The 20,590-nt window shown below is 42.6% G+C and overlaps 1 protein-coding gene across 1 annotated transcript in view; it reads left to right on the plus strand.

Moving 5' to 3' along the window:
- The window catches only part of TREML4 (triggering receptor expressed on myeloid cells like 4), a 111,726-nt gene extending 91,136 nt beyond the window's left edge, over positions 1–20,590 (plus strand). The window contains 6 exon segments of the mRNA XM_030929582.1: positions 12,530–12,676; positions 12,679–12,873; positions 13,356–13,406; positions 13,898–13,958; positions 19,281–19,412; positions 19,853–20,590. Coding sequence (XP_030785442.1) covers positions 12,530–12,676; positions 12,679–12,873; positions 13,356–13,406; positions 13,898–13,958; positions 19,281–19,377 — 551 coding nt within the window. The 3' untranslated portion in view covers positions 19,378–19,412; positions 19,853–20,590.

A 20,590-nucleotide genomic window follows, 5' to 3' on the forward strand; every position in this document is an offset into this window, starting at 1 on the left:
ACCTTGGGCAGTATGGCCATTTTCACGATATTGATTCTTCCTATTTATGAGCATGGAATGTTCTTCCATTTGTTTGTGTCCTCTTTTATTTCACTGAGCAGTGGTTTGTAGTTCTCCTTGAAGAGGTCCTTCACATCCCTTGTAAGTTGGATTCCTAGGTGTTTTATTCTCTTTGAAGCAATTGTGAATGGAAGTTCATTCATGATTTGGCTCTCTGTTTGTCTGTTATTGGTGTATAAGAATGCTTGCGATTTTTCCACATTGATGTATCCTGAGACTTTGCTGAAGTTGCTTATCAGCTTAAGGAGATTTTGGGCTGAGATGATGGGGTTTTCTAAATATACAATCATGTCATCTGCAAACAGGGACAATTTGACTTCTTCTTTTCCGAATTGAATACCCCTTATTTCTTTCTCTTGCTTGATTGCCCTAGCCAGAACTTCCAACACTGTGTTGATAGGAGTGGTGAGAGAGGGCATCCCTGTCTTGTGCCAGTTTTCAAAGGGAATGCTTCCAGTTTTTGCCCATTCATTATGATATTAGCTGTGGGTTTGTCATAAATAGCTCTTATTATTTTGAGATACGTTCCATCAATACCGAATTTATTGAGACTTTTTAGAATGAAGGGCTGTTGAATTTTGTCAAAGGCCATTTCTAGATCTATTGAGATAATCATGTGGTTTTTGTCTTTGCTTCTGTTTATATGCTGCATTACATTTGTTGATTTGCGTATGTTGAACCAGCCTTGCATCCCAGGGATGAAGCCCACTTGATTGTGGTGGAAAAGCTTTTTGATGTGCTGCTGGATTCAGTTTGCCATTATTTTATTGAGGATTTTTGCATCAATCAGGGATATTGGTCTAAAATTCTCTTTTTTTTTGTTGTGTCTCTGCCAGGCTTTGGTATCAGGATGATGTTGGCCTCATAAAATGAGTTAGGGAGGATTCCTTCTTTTTCTATTGATTGGAATAGTTTCAGAAGGAATGGTACCAGCTCCTCCTTGTACTTCTGGTAGAATTCGGCTGTGAATTCATCTGGTCCTGGACTTTGTTTGGTTGGTAGGCTATTAATTATTGCCTCAATTTCAGAGCCTGCTGTTGGTCTATTCAGGGATTCAACTTCTTCCTGGTTTAGTCTTCGGAGAGTGTAAGTGTCCAGGAATTTATCCATTTCTTCTAGGTTTTCTAGTTTATTTGTGTAGAGGTGTTTATAGTATTCTCTGATGGTAGTTTGTATTTCTGTGGGGTCGGTGGTGATATCCCCTTTATCATTTTTTATTGCATCTATTTGATTCTTCTCTCTTCTTTATTAGTCTTGCTAGCGGTCTGTCAATTTTGTTGATCTTTTCAAAAAACAAGTTCCTGAATTCATTGATTTCTTGAAGGGTTTTTTGTGTCTCTATCTCCTTCAGTTCTCCTCTGATCTTTGTTATTTCTTGCCTTCTGCTAGCTTTTGAATGTGTTTGCTCTTGCTTCTCTAGTTCTGCTAATTGTGATGTTAGGGTGTCAATTTAGATCTTTCCTGCTTTCTCTTGTGGGCATTTAGTGCTATAAATTTCCCTCTACACACTGCTTTAAATGTGTCCCAGAGATTCTGGTATGTTGTATCTTTGTTCTCATTCGTTTCAAAGAACATCTTTATTTCTGCCTTCATTTTGTTATGTACCCAGTAGTCATTCAGGAGCACGTTGTTCAGTTTCCATGTAGTTGAGTAGTTTTGATTGAGTTTTTTAGTCCTGAGTTCTAGTTTGATTGCACTGTGGTCTGAGAGACAGTTTGTTATAATTTCGGTTCTTTTACATTTGCTGAGGAGTGCTTTACTTCCAACTATGTGGTCAATTTTGGAATAAATGTGATGTGGTGCTGAGAAGAATGTATATTCTGTTGATTTGGGGTGGAGAGTTCTGTAGACATCTATTAGGTCTGCTTGGTGCAGAGCTGAGTTCAATTCCTGGATATCCTTGTTAACTTTCTGTCTCGTTGATCTGTCTAATGTTGACAGTGGGGTGTTAAAGTCTCCCAATATTATTGTATGGAAGTCTAAGTCTCTTTGTAAGTCTCTAAGGACTAGCTTTATGAATCTGGGTGCTCCTGTATTGGATGCATATATATTTAGGATAGTTAGCTCTTCATGTTGAACTGATCCCTTTACCATTATGTAATGGCCTTCTTTGTCTCTTTTGCTCTTTGTTGGTTTAAAGTCTGTTTCATCAGAGACTAGGATTGCAACTGCTGCCTTTTTTTGTTCTCCATTTGCTTGGTAGGTCTTCCTCCATCCCTTTATTTTGAGCCTATGTGTGTCTCTGCACGTTGGATGGGTCTCTTGAATACAGCAAACTGATGAGTCTTGACTCTTTATCCAATTTGCCAGTCTGTGTCTTTTAATTGGACCATTTAGTCCATTTATATTTAAGGTTAATATTGTTATGTGTGAACTTGAGCTGGTCATTTTGCTTGTTGGTTGATGCAGTTTCTTCCTAGCATTGATGGTCTTTACATTTTGGCATGTTTTTGCAGTGGCTGATACCGGTTTTTCCTTTCCATGTTTAGTGCTTCCTTCAGGAGCTCTTGTAAGGCAGGCCTGGTGGACAAAATCTCTCAGCATTTCCTTGTCTGTAAGGGATTTTATTTCTCCTTCACTTATGAAACTTAGTTTGGCTGGATATGAAATTTTGGGTTGAAAATTCTTTTCTTTAAGAATGTTGAATATTGGCCCCCACTCTCTTCTGGCTTGTAGAGTTTCTGCTGAGAGATCTGCTATTAGTCTGATGGGCTTCCCTTTGTGGGTAACCCGACCTTTCTCTCTGGCTGCCCTTAACATTTTTCCCTTCATTTCAACTTTGGTGAATTTGACAATTATGTGTCTTGGAGTTGCTCTTCTCGAGGAGTATCTTTGTGGCGTTCTCTGTATTTCCTGAATTTGAATGTTGTCCTGCCTTGCTAGGTTGGGGAAGTTCTCCTGGATAATATCCTGCAGAGTGTTTTCCAACTTGGTTCCATTCTCCCTGTCACTTTCAGGCACACCAATCAGACGTAGATTCGGTCTTTTCACATAATCCCATATTTCTTGGATGCTTTGGTCATTTCTTTTTACTCTTTTTTCTCTAAACTTCTCTTCTTGCTTCATTTCATTCATTTTTTTTCAGTCACTGATACTCTTTCTTCCAGTTGATCAAGTCGGTTACTGAAGCTTGTGCATTTCTCACATAGTTCTCGTCTTGTGGTTTTCATCTCTATCAGGTCGTTTATGGACTTCTCTGCATTGGTTATTCTAGTTACCCATTCTTCCATTCTTTTTTCAAGGTTTTTAGTTTCTTTGTGCTGGGTATGTAGTTCCTCCTTTAGCTCTGAGTAGTTTGATTGACTGAAGACTTCTTCTCTCAACTCGTCAAAGTCATTCTCTGTCCAGCTTTGTTCTGTTGCTGGCGATGAGCTGCGTTCCTTTGGAGGGAGAGAGGCACTCTGATTTTTTTAATTTCCAGCTTTTCTGCCCTGCTTTTTCCCTATCTTTGTGGTTTTATCTGCCTTTGGTCTTTGATGATGGTGACATACTGATGGGGTTTTGGTGTGGGTATCCTTTCTGTTTGTTAGTTTTCCTTCCAAGAGTCAGGACCCTCAGCTGCCAGTCTGTTGGAGTTTGCTTGAGGTCCACTCCAGACCCTGTTTGCCTGGGTATCAGCAGCAGAGGCTGCAGAAGATAGAATACTGCTGAACAGCAAGTGTTGCTGTCTGATTCTTGCTCTGGAACTTCATCTCAAAGGTGTACCCAGCCATGTGAAGTGTGAGGTGTCAGACTGCACCTAGTGGGGGATGTCTCTCAGTTAGGCTACTCGGGGATCAGGGACCCACTTGAGCAGGCAGTCTGTCCATTCTCAGATCTCAACCTCTGTGCTGGGAGAACCACTGCTCTCTTCAAAGCTGTCTGACAGGGACATTTACATCTGCAGAGGTTTCTGCTTCTTTTTGTTTAGCTATGCCCTATCCCCAGAGGTAGAGTCTACAGAGGCAGGCAGGCCTCCTTGAGCTGCAGTGGGCTCCACCCAGTTCGAGCTTCCCAGCAGCTTTGTTTACCTACTTAAGCCTCAGCAATGGTGGGTGCCCCTCCCCCAGCCTTGCTGCCACCTTACAGTTAGATCTCAGACTGCTGTGCTAGCAATGAAGGAGGCTCCGTGGGCATGGGACCCTCCAGGCCAGGTGTGGGATATAATCGCTTGGTGTGTCATTTGCTAAGACCCTTGGTAAAGCACAGTATTAGGGTGGGAGTTACCCAATTTCCCAGGTGTTGCATGTCTCAGTTTCCCTTGGCTAGGAAAAGGAATTCCCTTCCCCCTTGCACTTCCCAGGTGAGGCGATGCCTCGCCCTGCTTCAGCTCTCACTGGTCGGGCTGCACCTGCTACCAGCACCTACTGTCTGACACGCCCCAGTGAGACGAACCTGGTACCTCAGTTGAAAATGCAGAAATCAGCCGTCTTCTGTGTCTCTCACACCGGGAGCTGGAGGCTGGAGCTGTTCCTGTTTGTCCATCTTCTCAGTAACAATTTTTTAAAAGCCCAGGCTCAGATGGTTTCACTGCTGAATTCTGTTGAGGTTTTAAAGAAAAACTAACACAAATTCTTCTCAAATTACTCCAAAATATTGAGGGGGAAATAATTTTTCCAAACTAATTCTATGAGGCCAGCATAACCCTGAAATCAAAGCCAAATAAGGACACAACAATAAAAGAAAACTACAGGACAATATTCCTGATGAGCCAGATGCACAAATCCTCACCAAAATACTAGTAATCCAAATCCAACAGGAAATCAAAAAGATCGTATGCCATGATGAAGTGAGATTTATCCCAGGGATGCAAAAGTTGTTCAACATATGCAAACCAATAAACACCATACCGCTCATCAACAAAATGAAGGACAGAAACCATATGAACATATCAATAGATGCAGAAAAAGCATTTGATAAGGTAAAACATGCCACCATGATTAAGATTCTCAATAAATTAGGTATAGAAGGAAAGTACTGGCCGGGCGCGGTGGCTCAAGCCTGTAATCCCAGCACTTTGGGAGGCCGAGACGGGCGGATCATGAGGTCAGGAGATCGAGACCATCTTGACTAACATGGTGAAACCCCGTCTCTACTAAAAATACAAAAACTAGCCGGGCGAGGTGGCGGGCGCCTGTAGTCCCAGCTACTCAGGAGGCTGAGGCAGGAGAATGGCGTAAACCCGGGAGGCGGAGCTTGCAGTGAGCTGAGATCCGGCCACTGCACTCCAGTCCAGGCCACAGAGCAAGAATCCGCCTCAAAAAAAAAAAAAAAAAAGAAGGAAAGTACTTCAACATAATAAAGACCCTATGAGACAACACATAGCTAACATAATATTGAACAGAGGAAAGCTGAAAGGCCTCCTTTAAGATCTGGAACAAGGAAAGAATGCCCATTCTCACCACTCTTATTCAACATAATACTGAAAGTCACAGGCAGGGTAATTAGGCAAGAGAAGGAAATAAAGGGCATTCAAATTGGAAAAGAGAAAGTCAAATTGTCCCTCTTTGCACATGACATGATTGTATATACAGAAAACCCTTAAGACTCTTCCAAAAAACTCTTTGGACTGATAAATGAATTCAGTAAAGGTGCAGAATGTAAAATCAACATTAAAATCAGTAGTGTTTTTATGCATGAACAATAAACTAGGTAAAAAAAATCAAGAAAACAATCCAATTTACAACAGCTACCAAAAAATACCTAGGAATAAATTTAAGCAAAATTGTAAAAGATCTCTACAAGGAAAATGATAGAACACTGATTTAAAAAAAGAGAAAAATACAGAAGAGACACAACATAATGGGAAGATATCCCACGTTCATGGATTGGAAGAATAATGTTAAAATGATCATATTACCTAAAGTGATCTATGGATTCAATGAAACCCCTATCAAAACACCAATGACATTCTTTACAGCAATAGAAGAAAAACTTTAAAATTCATATGAAACCACAAAAGAACTCAAATAACCAAAACAATATGGAGCAAAAATAACAAAACTGGAGGCATCATACTACTTGATTTCAGAATATTTTATAGTATAGTAACCAAAAGAGCATGATACTGGCACAAAAACCAATATATAGATTAATAAGCAGTATGGAGAACCCAGAAATTAATCTACCTATCTACAAGCAACTGATATTTGACAAAGGCACCAGTAGCATACATTGGAAAAAGGACAGTCTCTTCAGTAGATGGTACTGACAAAAGTGGCTATCCATATGCAGAAGAATAAACCTAGATCCCTATCTCTTAGCCTATACAAAATCAACTAAAAATGCATTAAAGAACTAAATGTAATCTTACAGCTATACAACTACTAAAAGAAAACAGGGGAAATTCTTCTGTATATTGGCATGATAAAAGATTTTGTGAGCAAGACTTCGAAAGCGCAGCAACAAATACAAAAATAAACAAATGGGATTACAAGAAACTACAAAGCTTCTGCATAGCAAAGTAAATGATTGACAAAGGGAAAAGATGACTTATAAAATGGGATAAAATATTTGCAAACTATACATCTGACAGAATATATGTATATTATCCAGAATACACAAGAAACTCAAACATCTCAACAGAAAAAAACACACAAACAATCCAATTTTAAAAAGTGCAAATGACCTGAACAGACATTACTTAAAAGAATATATATACAAATGGCCAATAAACATGTTTTGTCTTGACATCACTAATCATTAGAAAATAACAAATCAAAATTATAATATCATATCATCTCACCAAGGTTAGAATGGCTGTTATCAAAAAGACAAAAAAAAAAAAAAATGACAAATGCTGACAAGGATGTGGAGAAAAGGGAAATCTTTATACCCTGCTGGCAGGAATATAAACTAGTATGGACTCTATGGATAGCAGTATAAAGGTACCACAAAAATCTGCAAATGAAACTATCATATGATCTAGCAATCCCACTACTGGGTATGTATTCAAAGGAAGGAAAATCAGTATACTGAAGCAATAGCTACACCACCATGTTTATTGCAGGACTAGTCACAATCGCCAAGATGGGGAATCAACCCAAATGAAAAATGAACAGATAATGAAAATGTGACATAAATGCACAAGAGAATATTATTCAGCCATAGAAGAATAAAATCCAGTCATTTGCAACAATATGGATGACCCTGGAGGGCATTATGTTAAATGAAATAAGGAGGAACAGAAAGTAAAACGCAGCATGTTCTTACTCAGATGTGGAAGCTAAAAATGCTGATCTCATGGAGTAAAGAGTAGAACAGAGGTTACTAGAGGCTGACAATGGTAAGGAAAAGGGTAAGGGGGATAGGCAGAGATTTGTTAAAGGATACAAAATTACAGCTAGAGAGGAAGCATATGGTCTAGGTGTTCTATACCACTGTTGCATGACTATAGTTACAATAATATATTATATATTCTAAAATAGAGAGAGGATATTGAATATTCTCAACACAGAGAAATGATAAATGTTTGAGATGATGGATATGCTAATTATCCTGATCTGAAAAGTCTACATTATGTGTATCAAAACACTATGTATTCCCACAAATATGTACAATTATTAGGTGTCAATAACAAAAACAAATAAAAAGTAAAGAGTAAATTAATGAAAATTGAATAAAAAATAAACATTCAGTCCCTCAGTTACACTTGCCACATGACAGGTGCTCAACAATTGCATGGCTACTGGCTACAATGATGGACGGGGAGCGAGAACATCTCCACCATCACAGAAAATTATATAGGATGTTACTGCTACATATAGGATGGCATGCTTCATTGAGGCATAGACTTCTGCCTCAGTATAACTGGCCACCTAACAAAGCATTCAGCTCCTTACTATAAATTTATCTTCTTATTAATACAGATTAAACATCTTACAGCACAACATGCTTTGACACCTCCTGAATGCTTTGGTTGATAGTTTTTATTTCTTTAAAGTAGTTTTTCCTCTGAAAGGGAAAAAAATTGTATTTCTGATCTTTTGTCTCAAGGAAAGACTTGCTATTTTTCTTCTTCTTCTTCTTTGTGTGTGTGTGTGTGTGTGTGTGTGTGCACCTCAGGCTCTTTGTCCTTTATCCCCCGAGTCTCCTCCATAAGGGTCGTATCTTTGGGCCTACCAGTGCAGGCCATTTGGACGGATGATGGGTACTGTCAGGGAGGCAAAACATCCTCTACCTTCTTAGGATCTTCATCTGAGAGCCTGTGAATTAAACTAACAAAAAGCAGATCAATAGGAGGAAAAGCATACAATTTTTATTAAGATTTATGTGCATGGGATTTCACAGGAAAGAAATGAAACTCAAATAAACAGTTAGAGCCAGGGGTTCATAGACCATTTTACAATTGAAAAGGGGATCTGGGCTTCAAGGGGCAACCTATCTTTGGAAGCGACTAGGAAATCTATGGGGGGAACTAATGACAGACAAGGGCTAAATTAGCAAGATGTTTATGCAAACTCCTCTCAGTGTTGACTCTCCATCTTTTATGAGTGCTGTTCTACTCCAGAAGTGGGGGACACATCCAAAAAGGGAATTTTATGCTCTGATTATAGGCAGATATGGGGAGGGCAGAGAATTTTGCTTGGACCTGCTGGTTCACACTTGTCTTCAGCTCAAAATCATCCTTATGCTGAAGTGGCATATTTTGGGATAGGATATTCCAGAAACCTTAAGGACATACTGCCTGAAGTCAGGGTGGATGGAGCAGCTCTGTAGTGGGTATGCATTGGGTATGTGTTCAAGGACCAGGTTCAAATGCCCAGCACAGCTGTGACATTCTCTGTGAAATCTTGGGCATGTCCCTGCCACACTCTCCAGCTCAAACTCCACAGTGAAAAGGGAAGGAGGCTGGAGATGTGCTCTGTGGCCCCTTCCATATCAGACCAACAAAAACACAGGGACAACACCACAGGGATGAGCAAGGCAGGGCTCTGGAAGTGAGAGAAGCTGTCCTGGCCCACAGGGAACTGACAGTGTGGCTGGAAAGGAAGAGTGTGCACTGTAGGGTAGCAGTACAACATGGCACAGTATCAGGAGCCATAGTGTGCAGTCAGCCACTAAGTACTCATGGGCATGGGGATGTGCAGGCTGGAGTCATCTACATTAGCTTCAGCAAGAGGAGCTGCCATGTGACGCCACTCAAGTGAGGTTAGTTTACTGGGAAGGGGGCCAAGCACCAGCACAGTCTGAGGCAGGACCCGCATGGCAGGCAGTGCTGGGGCCATGACGTCTAGACATGTAGGAAGCTAGAGACGGTGGTAAACATCGATCATAAGAACTTAATGCAGGCAGAGGCCTTTTCCTAAGCCGAGAAGTCCAGTTAGACAAAGTAGCTGAGCTGCTAGGTCAGACAGTGACGAGAGCACAAGGCCACGTGCAGGAAGTAGCTGGAGATCTCTGCTCCTTTTTTTCCCTCTTACTTGACTATCCTCCTCGTGCCTAATGACAGGTTGGGCTCCAGGCCTCCTGGTCCTCTTCCTCAGAAACTCCAAGTTCTCACCTCCTCCTGCCTCTTGTCCTTCTTCCTGGGGCTCCTGGGGGCTCTATTCCACAGCAGGACCAGGGACAAGTGGGTCTTCACAAGACCGGAATGCCCGCCCATTTTAGGGTGTTGAAGTGATCCTGTTATCTCAACAAGACACCATGAAGACTGAACGCACCGAGGGAGAGCTCGCTGATGTAACACTAAGGAAAAACCAGTCCTGTGAATTCCACACCTACAGGGACATATCCATGGCCACTGTGCAGAGCAGCAAGCAGACCTGGGATGAACAAATCCCTTGAATAGCTGCAGTCATTGCAGTCACTGTGCTTTACACCTAGCCATACTAAGATTTCTTAAAACTTTGCTGTTTGTTATGTATCAAGCGATTATTCATATGCTTTGGGTAAATCGTTTCTATACATATTAAAATTAATCTTTTACACTTAGAATGCTTTCAGATTCACTGAAGAGTTGTGTAAGTATTGCACACATCCCTGATGTGCTATGTTCAATGTCTTCTATTATTAATATAGTCCACTAGTATGCTATGTATCTCACAATTAATGAGTTGATATTGATACATTACTATAATTTTACAAAATTGATGAGTAGAACTCATGTATTTATAGTGCATGGTAGGATAGTTTGATGTGTGTATTAACTGTGAAATTACTAAATCAAGCAATACCACATACACTTAACTTTTTGTGGTGAGAACATTTAAAATCTACTCTCTATCATTTTCAAGTGTACAATTCATAGTTATGAACTGCGCTCACCATACTGTGCAATAGATCTCTTGAACTTATTTTTTCTGTCTAACTTAAATTGTGTTTCTTCAACAATACCTACCCAGTCTGTCCAATCCCCAGCCTCTGCTAATGCTATTCTACTCTGTTTCTGTGGTAGATTTTATTAATTGAAGTCCTTACTTCATTCAGATTTCCCTGGTTTTTACCTCATGTACTTTCTGTGCTCCAGGATCCCACCTAGGACACCACATTACTTTTAGTCTTCATGTCTGCTTAGGCTCCTCTTATCCATGGCAGTTTCTGAAAATTATTTCTTAGTTTTGATGGCCGCCGACAGTTTAGAGGAATGCTGCTCAGGTATTTTGTAGGATGTCCCTCATGTGGAATTTGTTTGATGTTTTTCTCCTGGGGCTAGTGGCTTTGGGGAAGGAGTCTGCACAGCTAATTGCCCTATCATCACATCAAGTCAACGACACATTCTAACAACCAGAGTTATCCCTGTGGTTCTGCATCTTGGTTGCCTGGCTGCCACAGTAAGTGTGAGGTTTCTCCACTGTACATTTACTCTTCTCCTCCTTCCCCATGCTGTCCTCTGGAGGAAAGTCACCTGCACAGCCCATGCTTTAGCAGTGGGAATTTACACTCCCCCTTGAGAGTAGAACCTATAAGAGTTGTTTGCAATCTCTCTCAGTTCCTTCAGGCTGCTATGAGAAGATGCCTTAGACTGGGGACTTTATATATAATAGAAATCTCTTTCTCAAATTTCTGGAGTCTGAGAAGTCAAAGATGAAGGTGTCAGTGGATTTGTTATCTGCTGAGGGCTGCTCTCTGCTTCCAAGGTGGTGCTTTCTTGCAGGAACCTCAGTTGACTGAAGGTGTGAACACTGTCCTCACATGGCAGACAGGGCAAATCTGCTTCCTGCAATCTCTGGTATAAGGGCATTAATCTCATTCTTGAGGGTGACACCCTCATGACCAGATTTTCCCACAAGATCCCACCTCTTAACGCTATCACATGGAAATTAAGTTTGAATATACGAGGTGGAGGAACACTAACATTCTGAACACAGCAGGATCCTTATACATGGGATATTTGTCTATTCTCCCACAGTTCTTTATTCAGTCATTTACTTACATCAGCATGGACTCCTAGAGTTTTAATATACACATTGGGTGGTAATCCAGTACCACTTGATTTTGTTGCTAGATAGTTCTCACTTTGGCCATTTTCTTCTACCGTACATTTTACACACATGTTGTTCTTTCATCCACTCATGTATTCATCCAACAAGCACTGATTGAGATGATCCCAAGCTCCCATAACTGATCCACTCCTGCCTGCCTTCCCCTCCAAATATCCCTGACCAGCACTCTCTTTCCTCCCTGCTCTCCTGGCCCCACCATTTCCAGGGTACATCTTATAATTCCTGGGATTAAAATTTGCCCTCTACAAAATGTCCCATGATCAAAACTCATCATCAATTCACCATGGCTGAGACCAGAAGGACTCAGGTGTCTGGTTATGCCTCCAAGTGCCCTGACCACCTATAGGAAGCGCATAGAGAGAAGGAAGGAGGGATGACCCAGCTTTATTCACCAGCTTTATTCTTGGCCATCCTGAGAGCTGCCCCTAGCAACAGAGGAGCAGTATGATGGGCTGGAAGGCATAAAGCAGCAGATGCAGGGAGAAGTTCAGTAAAAGGCAGCAGAGCAATACAGGAGGGCTGAGGTGACCAGGCCCAGAGACAGACCCTGTAGCAGATGGCTGCTGTCCAGGCCTGGCTGCCCCTCCTCCCCTGGTCTGCAGAGCCCACCCTCCCAGGCCGACCATTTCAGTCAAGGCATTGACCTTCCTCAATTTTCCCAGATGAGAGACACTGAGAACCTGGGGCAGAATCAGGCAGAGCATCTGACTCCCTCTCCTGAGAGGACTCCCTTTTTTATCCTCTCCTCCACTGTCAGAAACAGATTTGGGCTGGAATGGCCTGGGAGGGTCCACACCCGCTGCTTCCACCTGTGCTGCTGCTGCTCCTGGCCTCAGGTGACATGGAAGGAAAGAGGGCAGGGGGTATAAGGAGTGGGATGAAGAATGAGTGGGGCAGGGAAGCAGCGTGGCTCTGTGACCACAGGACAGAATTTAGGGGCCCTCTTCCATGTGTGGGCATCAGAAGTAGTTCCCTCTCCCCTTCCTGAGCCTGTGATGGGGGAGGTTGGGTCCCTTCAGAGCTCTGACCTCGGTATCTTTCTGCAGGTTCCTGGGTAAACGGCGCCGTGTCTGAAGAACTTCACAAACACACAGGACAGACCCTCCTCCTGCAATGCCAGTACTCACCCAAGACAGGACCCTATCAGTCCAAGACCTGGTGTCAGCAGACATCTCCAGATCAGTGTACCATACTTGCACCAGCTCCAAGCCCCGGACAGCAGTTCAGAAGTCTCGTTACACAATCTGGGATGAGCCCGACGCTGGCTTCTTCAACATCACCACGATTCAGCTGACACAGAACGACTCGGGATTCTACTGGTGTGGAATTTACAACACTTCCAAAAAAGTCATCACTGTTCTTAGAGATATCAATCTGGTGGTGTCTCCAGGTGAGCACTTTTCTTGAGGAAATACCTCTGTGCCACCCCCCAGGGACCTGAAGGAAATGTCATGCACCCCCTCCCATGCCTCTATCATCCCCCATCCTGCCAGGTCTTCTGCTCTGACCTGAGGGGAGCAAAGATCCTGTCCCTAGACATGGACTCTCACCTCTCCTTCACCCAGCACATCCTGGCCTCAACTGTTGGGAAGATACCCCCAGAGATCCCTGGACAGAGACACAGTCTCTCTGTCATTCTGTGTCTCTCTTTGTGTTACACAGGCACACCCACAACTCTTCTTTTCACACACACACACACACACTAACACACACACACACACACAGTTCTGTTATGCAGATCTGAGGCACAGAACACTCCTGGCCTAAGACATCCTGAGGGTCTAGCTCTGGGCCCCTACCTCCTCTCATGTATGGGGTAGACCCCACTCTCTTCTGGGCCCCTGGAGAGTCATTGTCTGCTTTTTTCTTTAGCCCCAACAACGTCTCCTATGTGGACCTTCCCCCGGATCGCAACAAGTACAGGTAGGTTGGAGGCCTCAGTGGCGGGAGATTAGAAGGGTCACCAGGCAGCTTGGGAGCCTCAGATTCAGGGAAGGGGAAACCAGGGAGGACCACCTCTGAGGACTGATCTCTTGGGGCCTGGGCCAGTGGGAAGCTACCTTCAGGGCCCACTGACTCCCAGGGAAAGAAACATGCACTATCTGATGTGATCTGAAGATCGCTATGTTCTCACGATGTTGGGGGGGGGGGCCCTAGAGGGAAGTCCATATGGGACACCTTGCACACGTGTGTCCCAGCCCTCCTGCCACTGGCCTCCCGCCAGCATGGAGAGGACAGTGCCAGACTTAACTTTAGCTGGGTATGGAGATTTCAGGCCTCAGTTACCCTTAGCCTGAGGGACCCTTATGAGCTACCTCTGGTCCCTCTCCCTTTCCTCTCACACTTTTGGGACCCAATCCCATCCTTTATTCTGGTCCCCTGGGCAGCCACTGTCTTCTTTGTGTCCTCGTTAGTTCTGATCACTTCTCCAGAGGGGACCTCTAGCCATCCCTCCATCAATGGCTCTCAGACCAGGTAGGTCAGATATTTTAACAATGGGAGGGCGGTCTTGGGAAGGGAGGACCTGATTAGCTCCTGAAGCTTCAAATCAGGTCCAGGCATGCAAGGATCCTTCTCTGGTGGGTTGGGTGGGTTGGGGCATAGGTTACAGCGGTGGAGCCCCCAGGCCATGACTCCAAGTTTGGTAGAGAGGAAAGGGGAAGAGGATGCAGGTTGTTAATTGTGGAGGAACCATGGAAAAGACAGTTCAACATGGATTTCTGCAATGAGACAAAATGGAACCAGAAAATGTGGAAACTGGAGGCCATGTTGGTGTGTTGAAGGGTGAGTGTGAATAGAGTGACTGCAGCCTGGGGCAGATGGTGGCTGGAGATGTCAGCCAGAGAAAGATGAGAGGAATGCTCTTAAATTCTGCTTCTATCCTTGTAGTCATGGGTTTTGAGGCCATCACGGCCTCCCCTTCACTGTAGGAATAGGCTGCAATAGACTAGGTCACAGGTGCTCTAGGGGACCATGGGGCAAAGCCATGAGCGCTTGATGAAAACAGACAACCAACTGCCAGAGCATTTGCTCCCTAGCCTTCTCCTCCTGCAAACTCCAGTGTGGGTGGATTACAAACAGACTATCTCTCAGGGAGTTTGAAGGTGAAGCCCTAACCAGAGAACAAGCATGGCAGCTAATGGGGGTCCCTGGGGTCTTGTGCTCTAGGGCAGTGGTCCCCAAGCCTGTTAGAAATTGGGCCATATATTAGGGAGTGACTGGCGAACCACTGAAGTTCATCTGAATTACAGCCTCTTTCCATAGCTTGCATTACCGCCTGAGCTCTGCCTCCTGTCAAATCAGTGGCAGCATTAGATTCTCACAGCAGCATGAACCCTGTTGTGAACTGTGCATGCGAGGGTTCTAGGTTGCATGCTCCTTATGATAATTGAATGGCTAATGATCTGTCACTATCTCCCATCACTCCCAGATGGGACCATCCAGTTGTAGGAAATCAAGTTCAGGGCTCCCACAGATTCTACATTACGTTGAGTTGTATAATTATATCATTATATATTACAACATAATAATAATAGAAATAAAGTGCACAATAAATATAATGTGCTTTAATCATCCTGAAACCATCTCAACTCTCACGTCCGTAGAAAATTTGTCTTCCACAAAACAGTTCCCAGGTGCCAAAAATGTTGGGGACTGTTGCTTTAGGACTTTTTCCTCTCATTTTTAACCCTCAACGGCTAGAGGATTTAGTCTTCCATTCTTCCCCATTACCAGATCCGTATCTAATATGCCCAGTGGAATCTGAATTCACAAGCCAAAATACCTAGGTTTCTTAGTAGAAGCACTACCTTAAAAGAATGGCAACACACCCAACAATAGAAACCTGTGAAGCAGAACTATGGGAACTGCCCATTCCCCCGGAACTTAAGTACCTGTGATCAGTCTGGCTAAAGGGGTGAGGGGAAACATGAACTATGTGGATCATGAGGACAATCCACTGGAAAAAAAGAGCCAAATACTAATCATAGTTGTGAAAAATATTATAGACCACAATATATGTGATGAAGGATGGTCATGGCTGGCCAGTGAGCTGTAAGAAGTTGAGGAATCCTCACAGAAGTTCCTGGAAAGAACTGAAGATTTAAAAATCAAAGAGAAGTTAAGAGACATGAAGGAAAAGAGTAGATGTACTAATGTATGGGTATCAAGAACCCCTGTGGGAGATAAAGGATGAAAGAAAGAAATATTTGAAGAAGGAATCCAGGAAAGTTTTTCAAAATTATAGAAGAAAAGATCTCAAATTGAAAAGATTCATACATTGCCAAATAGGGGAAAACAGCCAACAAACACACAAAAATACCTCTACATCCGTTATGTAAAAGGGAAGAATTTAAAAAGCAGAGGGAAATGTCTGAACGTTTTCAGATCACCTACAAAAGAATACGAATTAGACTTCTTAAGAGGAACACTAAAGAAGTCCATTGAGTAATATTTCTAAAGCACTAAAGAAAAACTTTGTATCCAGTGTTTTGTATTCAGCCAAATTGTCACTCCAATGTGAAATCATAAAACCTCTGGATTCTCAAGGTCTCAGAAGGTTTGCCACATGCAGAGATCCCCATTGAAAACAGTCCTGGAGGAAGGATTCAGCTAGGATGAAAAATAAACAATGGAGACGCTGCTAGAAGTGAGGGAGTAAGTGTCCCCAGTATCTTGGGAAAGTTTATTTTTATCTTTTTTAATTCACAGAAATGGCAGCTAAGAGCAAAATGAAGAACAAGAGAAAATACATTCATGGTCATTGAAAAATAACATTCTAGACCAGCAGTCCCTAACCTTTATGGCACCAGAGATTGGCTTCGCAGAAGACAATTTTTCCATGGACTTGGAGGTGGGCGGTGGTTTCAGGATGACTCAAGTGCATAACATTTATTGTGCACTTTATTTATATTATTATTACATTTTACTATATAATGAAATAATTATACAACGCACCATAATGTAGAGTCTGTGGGAGCTCTGAGCTTGTTTTCTTGCTACTAGACAGTCCTATTTGGGGGTGATGGAAAACAGTGGCAGATGATCAGGCATTTGATTTTCCTAAGGGACGTGCAACCTAGAACCCTCACATGTTCATAATAGGGTTCATGCTACTACAAGAATGTAAAGCCACCACTAATCTAACAGGAGGCGGAGCTCAGGCAGTGATGAGTGCGATGGGGAGGCTGTAAATACTATGAGGCTTCCCTTGCTCACCAGCCACTACCCTCCTGCTGTGCAGCCAGATTCCATATATTATGTATGTTTTATAAAATACAGTATTCATAAATATAGTGTATAGGTGCACATATATATGTTTATAACCCTCTACATAATAAAAACAGATAGTATACATTCTTTCAAATACATGGAATGTATTTACAAAAGGACACCTTGTATGAGGACATATAAGAAGCGTGAAGAAATTCTAAAGAATCAGTATGACACAGAATATATTCTCCAAACCTAACGCAATGACATTAGGAATGCATAAGAGAAGTAAAGATAAAATAGCACTTTTCAAACTATTTACTAATACATTCATATATGAATGTTTAAGTATGCAATAACTTATAATATGACCACTATATATCAAAAAGTATGAGGCATACAATATTAGGGAGTAATCAGTACCTTTGAATACATTTGTTGGAAAACATGAAAGCTTTCAAATTAATGAGCTAAGGAAGCATCTCAAGAAGATGGAACATGAGCTTCAGAGCAAGCCCAAAGAATCATGTAATTAAACGATTGAGAAAGGAGATCACAGAAATTCATAATTCGTTCTTTAAAAGTTTACTAAGATAGACATGTTCTTGCCAAGACAAAAGAAGATAATGAATAAACAACAAATCAAAGAAAAAGAAGAAAATAACCACACACTCATTCTACAGAGATTTTAAAATAAATAAATCCTGAATAAAATCTTGTTGTTTTAAATCCTAGAAGCACACAATTTCCTAACAATATAAACTGCCAAGGTTAACACAAGAAGAAACAGATTTCAATAGATGAATAAATAGGAAACCTGAAATGGTTGATGAGACCCATCCTTACAGAAAATTCAAGACTCACATGGTTTTCAGGAAACCCAATTTTTAAAGAAACGTTTGATTTATATTTCATACTAGATGTTGCAGAAAATAGAAAAGAAGCAAAAACGGCCCAGGTCATTTGAAGAGGTTAGTGTCATCAAAATCTCAGAACTAATTAAAGGGGATACAAAAAAATTACATTACAGGTTCATTTATCTGATGCACATGAGGTCAATCCCCAAATTACCATTAGCTAACTGAATTCAAGAGTGCATTGAAAAGAAGACTGATTATAACCAAGGAGAGTTTTATCACAGAACAAAAAGGATTGTTCAACTTTACAAAATCTATTAACATAAGTCAACCAAATTCATAAACTACAGGAAAAAAAGTCAACTGCTGCACAAAAAGCATTTGGGAATATTCTGCACGTTTGTGTTATATGAAAAGGCTCTTAATAAAATAGAAATAAAAACAGAAAACTTGGTAAAGATTGTACACCAATGATTACAATAAAGATTACTTATTGGAGGTATAAACTCAAATTAAGGATTTTCACAGCTACCATAAATGTCTTCTAAAATATTAGAGGTTCTGATCAATGCTTGAAGGAAAGCAAAACAGGTTACAAGAAAGAAGATTAGACAAGAAGAGGAAAAACTGTCATGACTTGCAGATGATGGGATCATCTACCTAGAAAAAGAATGAGAAACAACAAACTATTAGATGTCACAAGAGAGTTTAGCAAGGCTGCCAGAGACAAAATCAACTGACATACATTACAAATAGATTGCTATGAGGAATAATCATTTAGAAAAATAAGATAGTTTTCATTACAGTCACAGTCTATAAAGTTTCTAGAAAGAATTAATTTAACCACGACCTATTTGGAGAAAAGTATAAAATGCTAAAAGATGACACGTGATCTGAATAAATAGAAATAATCCATGACTTTGGAAGAGGCAGTAACATTGTAAAGATGTCAATTTCTCCCAAATTAAAGAGTCTTCAAATGTAATCCCAAACACAACTTGTTTACTTTTGTAAAGAACTTGAAAAATTTACTCTAAAATTATGCAGAAAAAAAGAATATACATGAGTAGCTAAGTCAACCATGAAAAAGTGAAAATAAAAAGAGCTCACTGACTTTACTATATATTAAGTAACACTGAAGCAGAAAGTTACTGAGGCTACAAGAGAAAAGCAGATTTGCTGGGACAGGGTATTCCTAGAATCAGAGCTAGGCAGGCCAGGAGTGGGGGCTACACACTCCCAGGGAGGACCCCTGGGACCAACAGACAGGAGGTCTAGGTCTGTGTTGTCACTGCTCCTAAGGGTCTGGTCAGGTCCTGTGCGGTCTCTAGGCCTCATTCCCTCAGGTGTGATATCTTGGCTTGTCTTGAAGATGCACTTGGCTCTGATTCCAAAGAGGCTCCTGATGGTCCGGTCCTACCTGACCTGGTTAGGGAGAATTCCTGCTCCCCTGGCTCTATCCCTCCCCTTCCCTGAACTCCAATCCCTTGTTCTTCCCCTGGCCAGCTTTTTCCTCCATTCAAGACTTTGAGGTTCCTTCTGACCGGATCCCCTCTCAGTCCCAGAGACCTCTGTGGCTCCTGCCCCACACCCCTGTGTCATAGTCAGTTCAGGGTGAGCCCTTCTACAAACAGCTTCAACCACAAAGGGCCTGCCTGGCTTAGGGACACCACAGGAGGTGGTGACATTCTGGCCCAAGTCCATCCTCCTTTCTCCTTCCTCCCTGTAGGAAATCAAGTGCCCCCGCCTGCCTTGGCTCAGGTGGCCCCAGTTTGCTGGTCTCTGTGCTGTGTGGACTCCTCATGGCCAAGGGCCTGATGCTGTGAGTCCTGTTTGTGTTCCTGACCTGCAGGTGCCACAGGTGAGAGGGGCCTGGATTTGGTCTGGGGGGCAATGGAGCTGGGGCCAGATTCTGTTCCTAGAAAGATGGCTAGGAAGAAGCAGCCAGATCACAGAGCCAGGAAAAATGACAGCTGGGAACAATTTAAATATGTGTTTCCTTGCAATCTCTGCCTTCCTGCAGACGCAGACCTTAGAAAGAGACAGAGGCTTTCTGGGAGTCCCATCCCAGGGCTCTGCCTGTGTCTCTGTCCTAAGAGGAAAAAAGACCAGGAGGACAAAGCTGAGAGTGCCTGGGTAGAAGGTTTAGGAGACAGGAAGGGAAAGGGAAGGTAGCAGGGGACTGGGAGAAGTGGGGGGAGGGGCGGGAAAAGGAGTAACAGGTAACAGGGACAGGGTGAGACAAAGGATCAGAAAAACATCACTTCCATTCATGACTTTCCCCCTCTTGCCCCGTCTCAGGACAGCCGTGACGGAGGTTTCTGATTGTCCCAGCACAGTCTTGTCCCAGGACCCTTAGGTGCATGAGCCACAGCGTGGATCCAGGATGAATCCCAGTTCTTCCCCTGCCCAGCTATTGGGAGCTGCCCTAAGCATCAGGCCCCACCTCCCCGTGAGGAAAGGCCAGCACTAAGCCTGTTGGGGAGAACTTTCAGCTCCGTATCTCCCGGGTGGTGATCCCTCACCCCTGCCCGGAACCCTTTTAGATCTACTTCCGCTGACCTGCCTTCTGCCATTGGGAAGACCTGGGGCGGGGGTTTCTGCATCCGGGTCAATGCCCAGCTCAGCATCTTCAGCAGCGCCTGGTCTCCTCTCCAGCACTCTTCGGTTTTCTCAGCCCCGCCCGGGCAGGTCTCCAGGATTCCTCACATTTTCCCTGTTTGTTGCCTGTGGTCTGCCCGAGAGTCCTATGAATTTCCTCTTGTGCTTAATTAAATTCAGCCTCTGAACTGAAATGTGTCAGGGGCAACTGAGCAAGAAAGCAGGTGTATCCCCTAAACTTCCTCCCCTCCCACCTCGGATATCCTAAATGAGAGAGAAATGACTTAAAAATAAATGATAAAATTGAAACTAAGAAAGGCTGTAATCAGCAGACTGAAAGCTGAAGAAGATCTAGAAGTAAAAGAAAAAATCTTAACATCCTTGGCCTCAAAATTGTCATAATTCCCTTAACCACAATTTTCAAGCAGGTGGTAAATT

This window comes from Rhinopithecus roxellana, chromosome 4 (assembly GCF_007565055.1).
Source record: "Rhinopithecus roxellana isolate Shanxi Qingling chromosome 4, ASM756505v1, whole genome shotgun sequence".
Lineage (NCBI taxonomy): Eukaryota > Metazoa > Chordata > Mammalia > Primates > Cercopithecidae > Rhinopithecus > Rhinopithecus roxellana.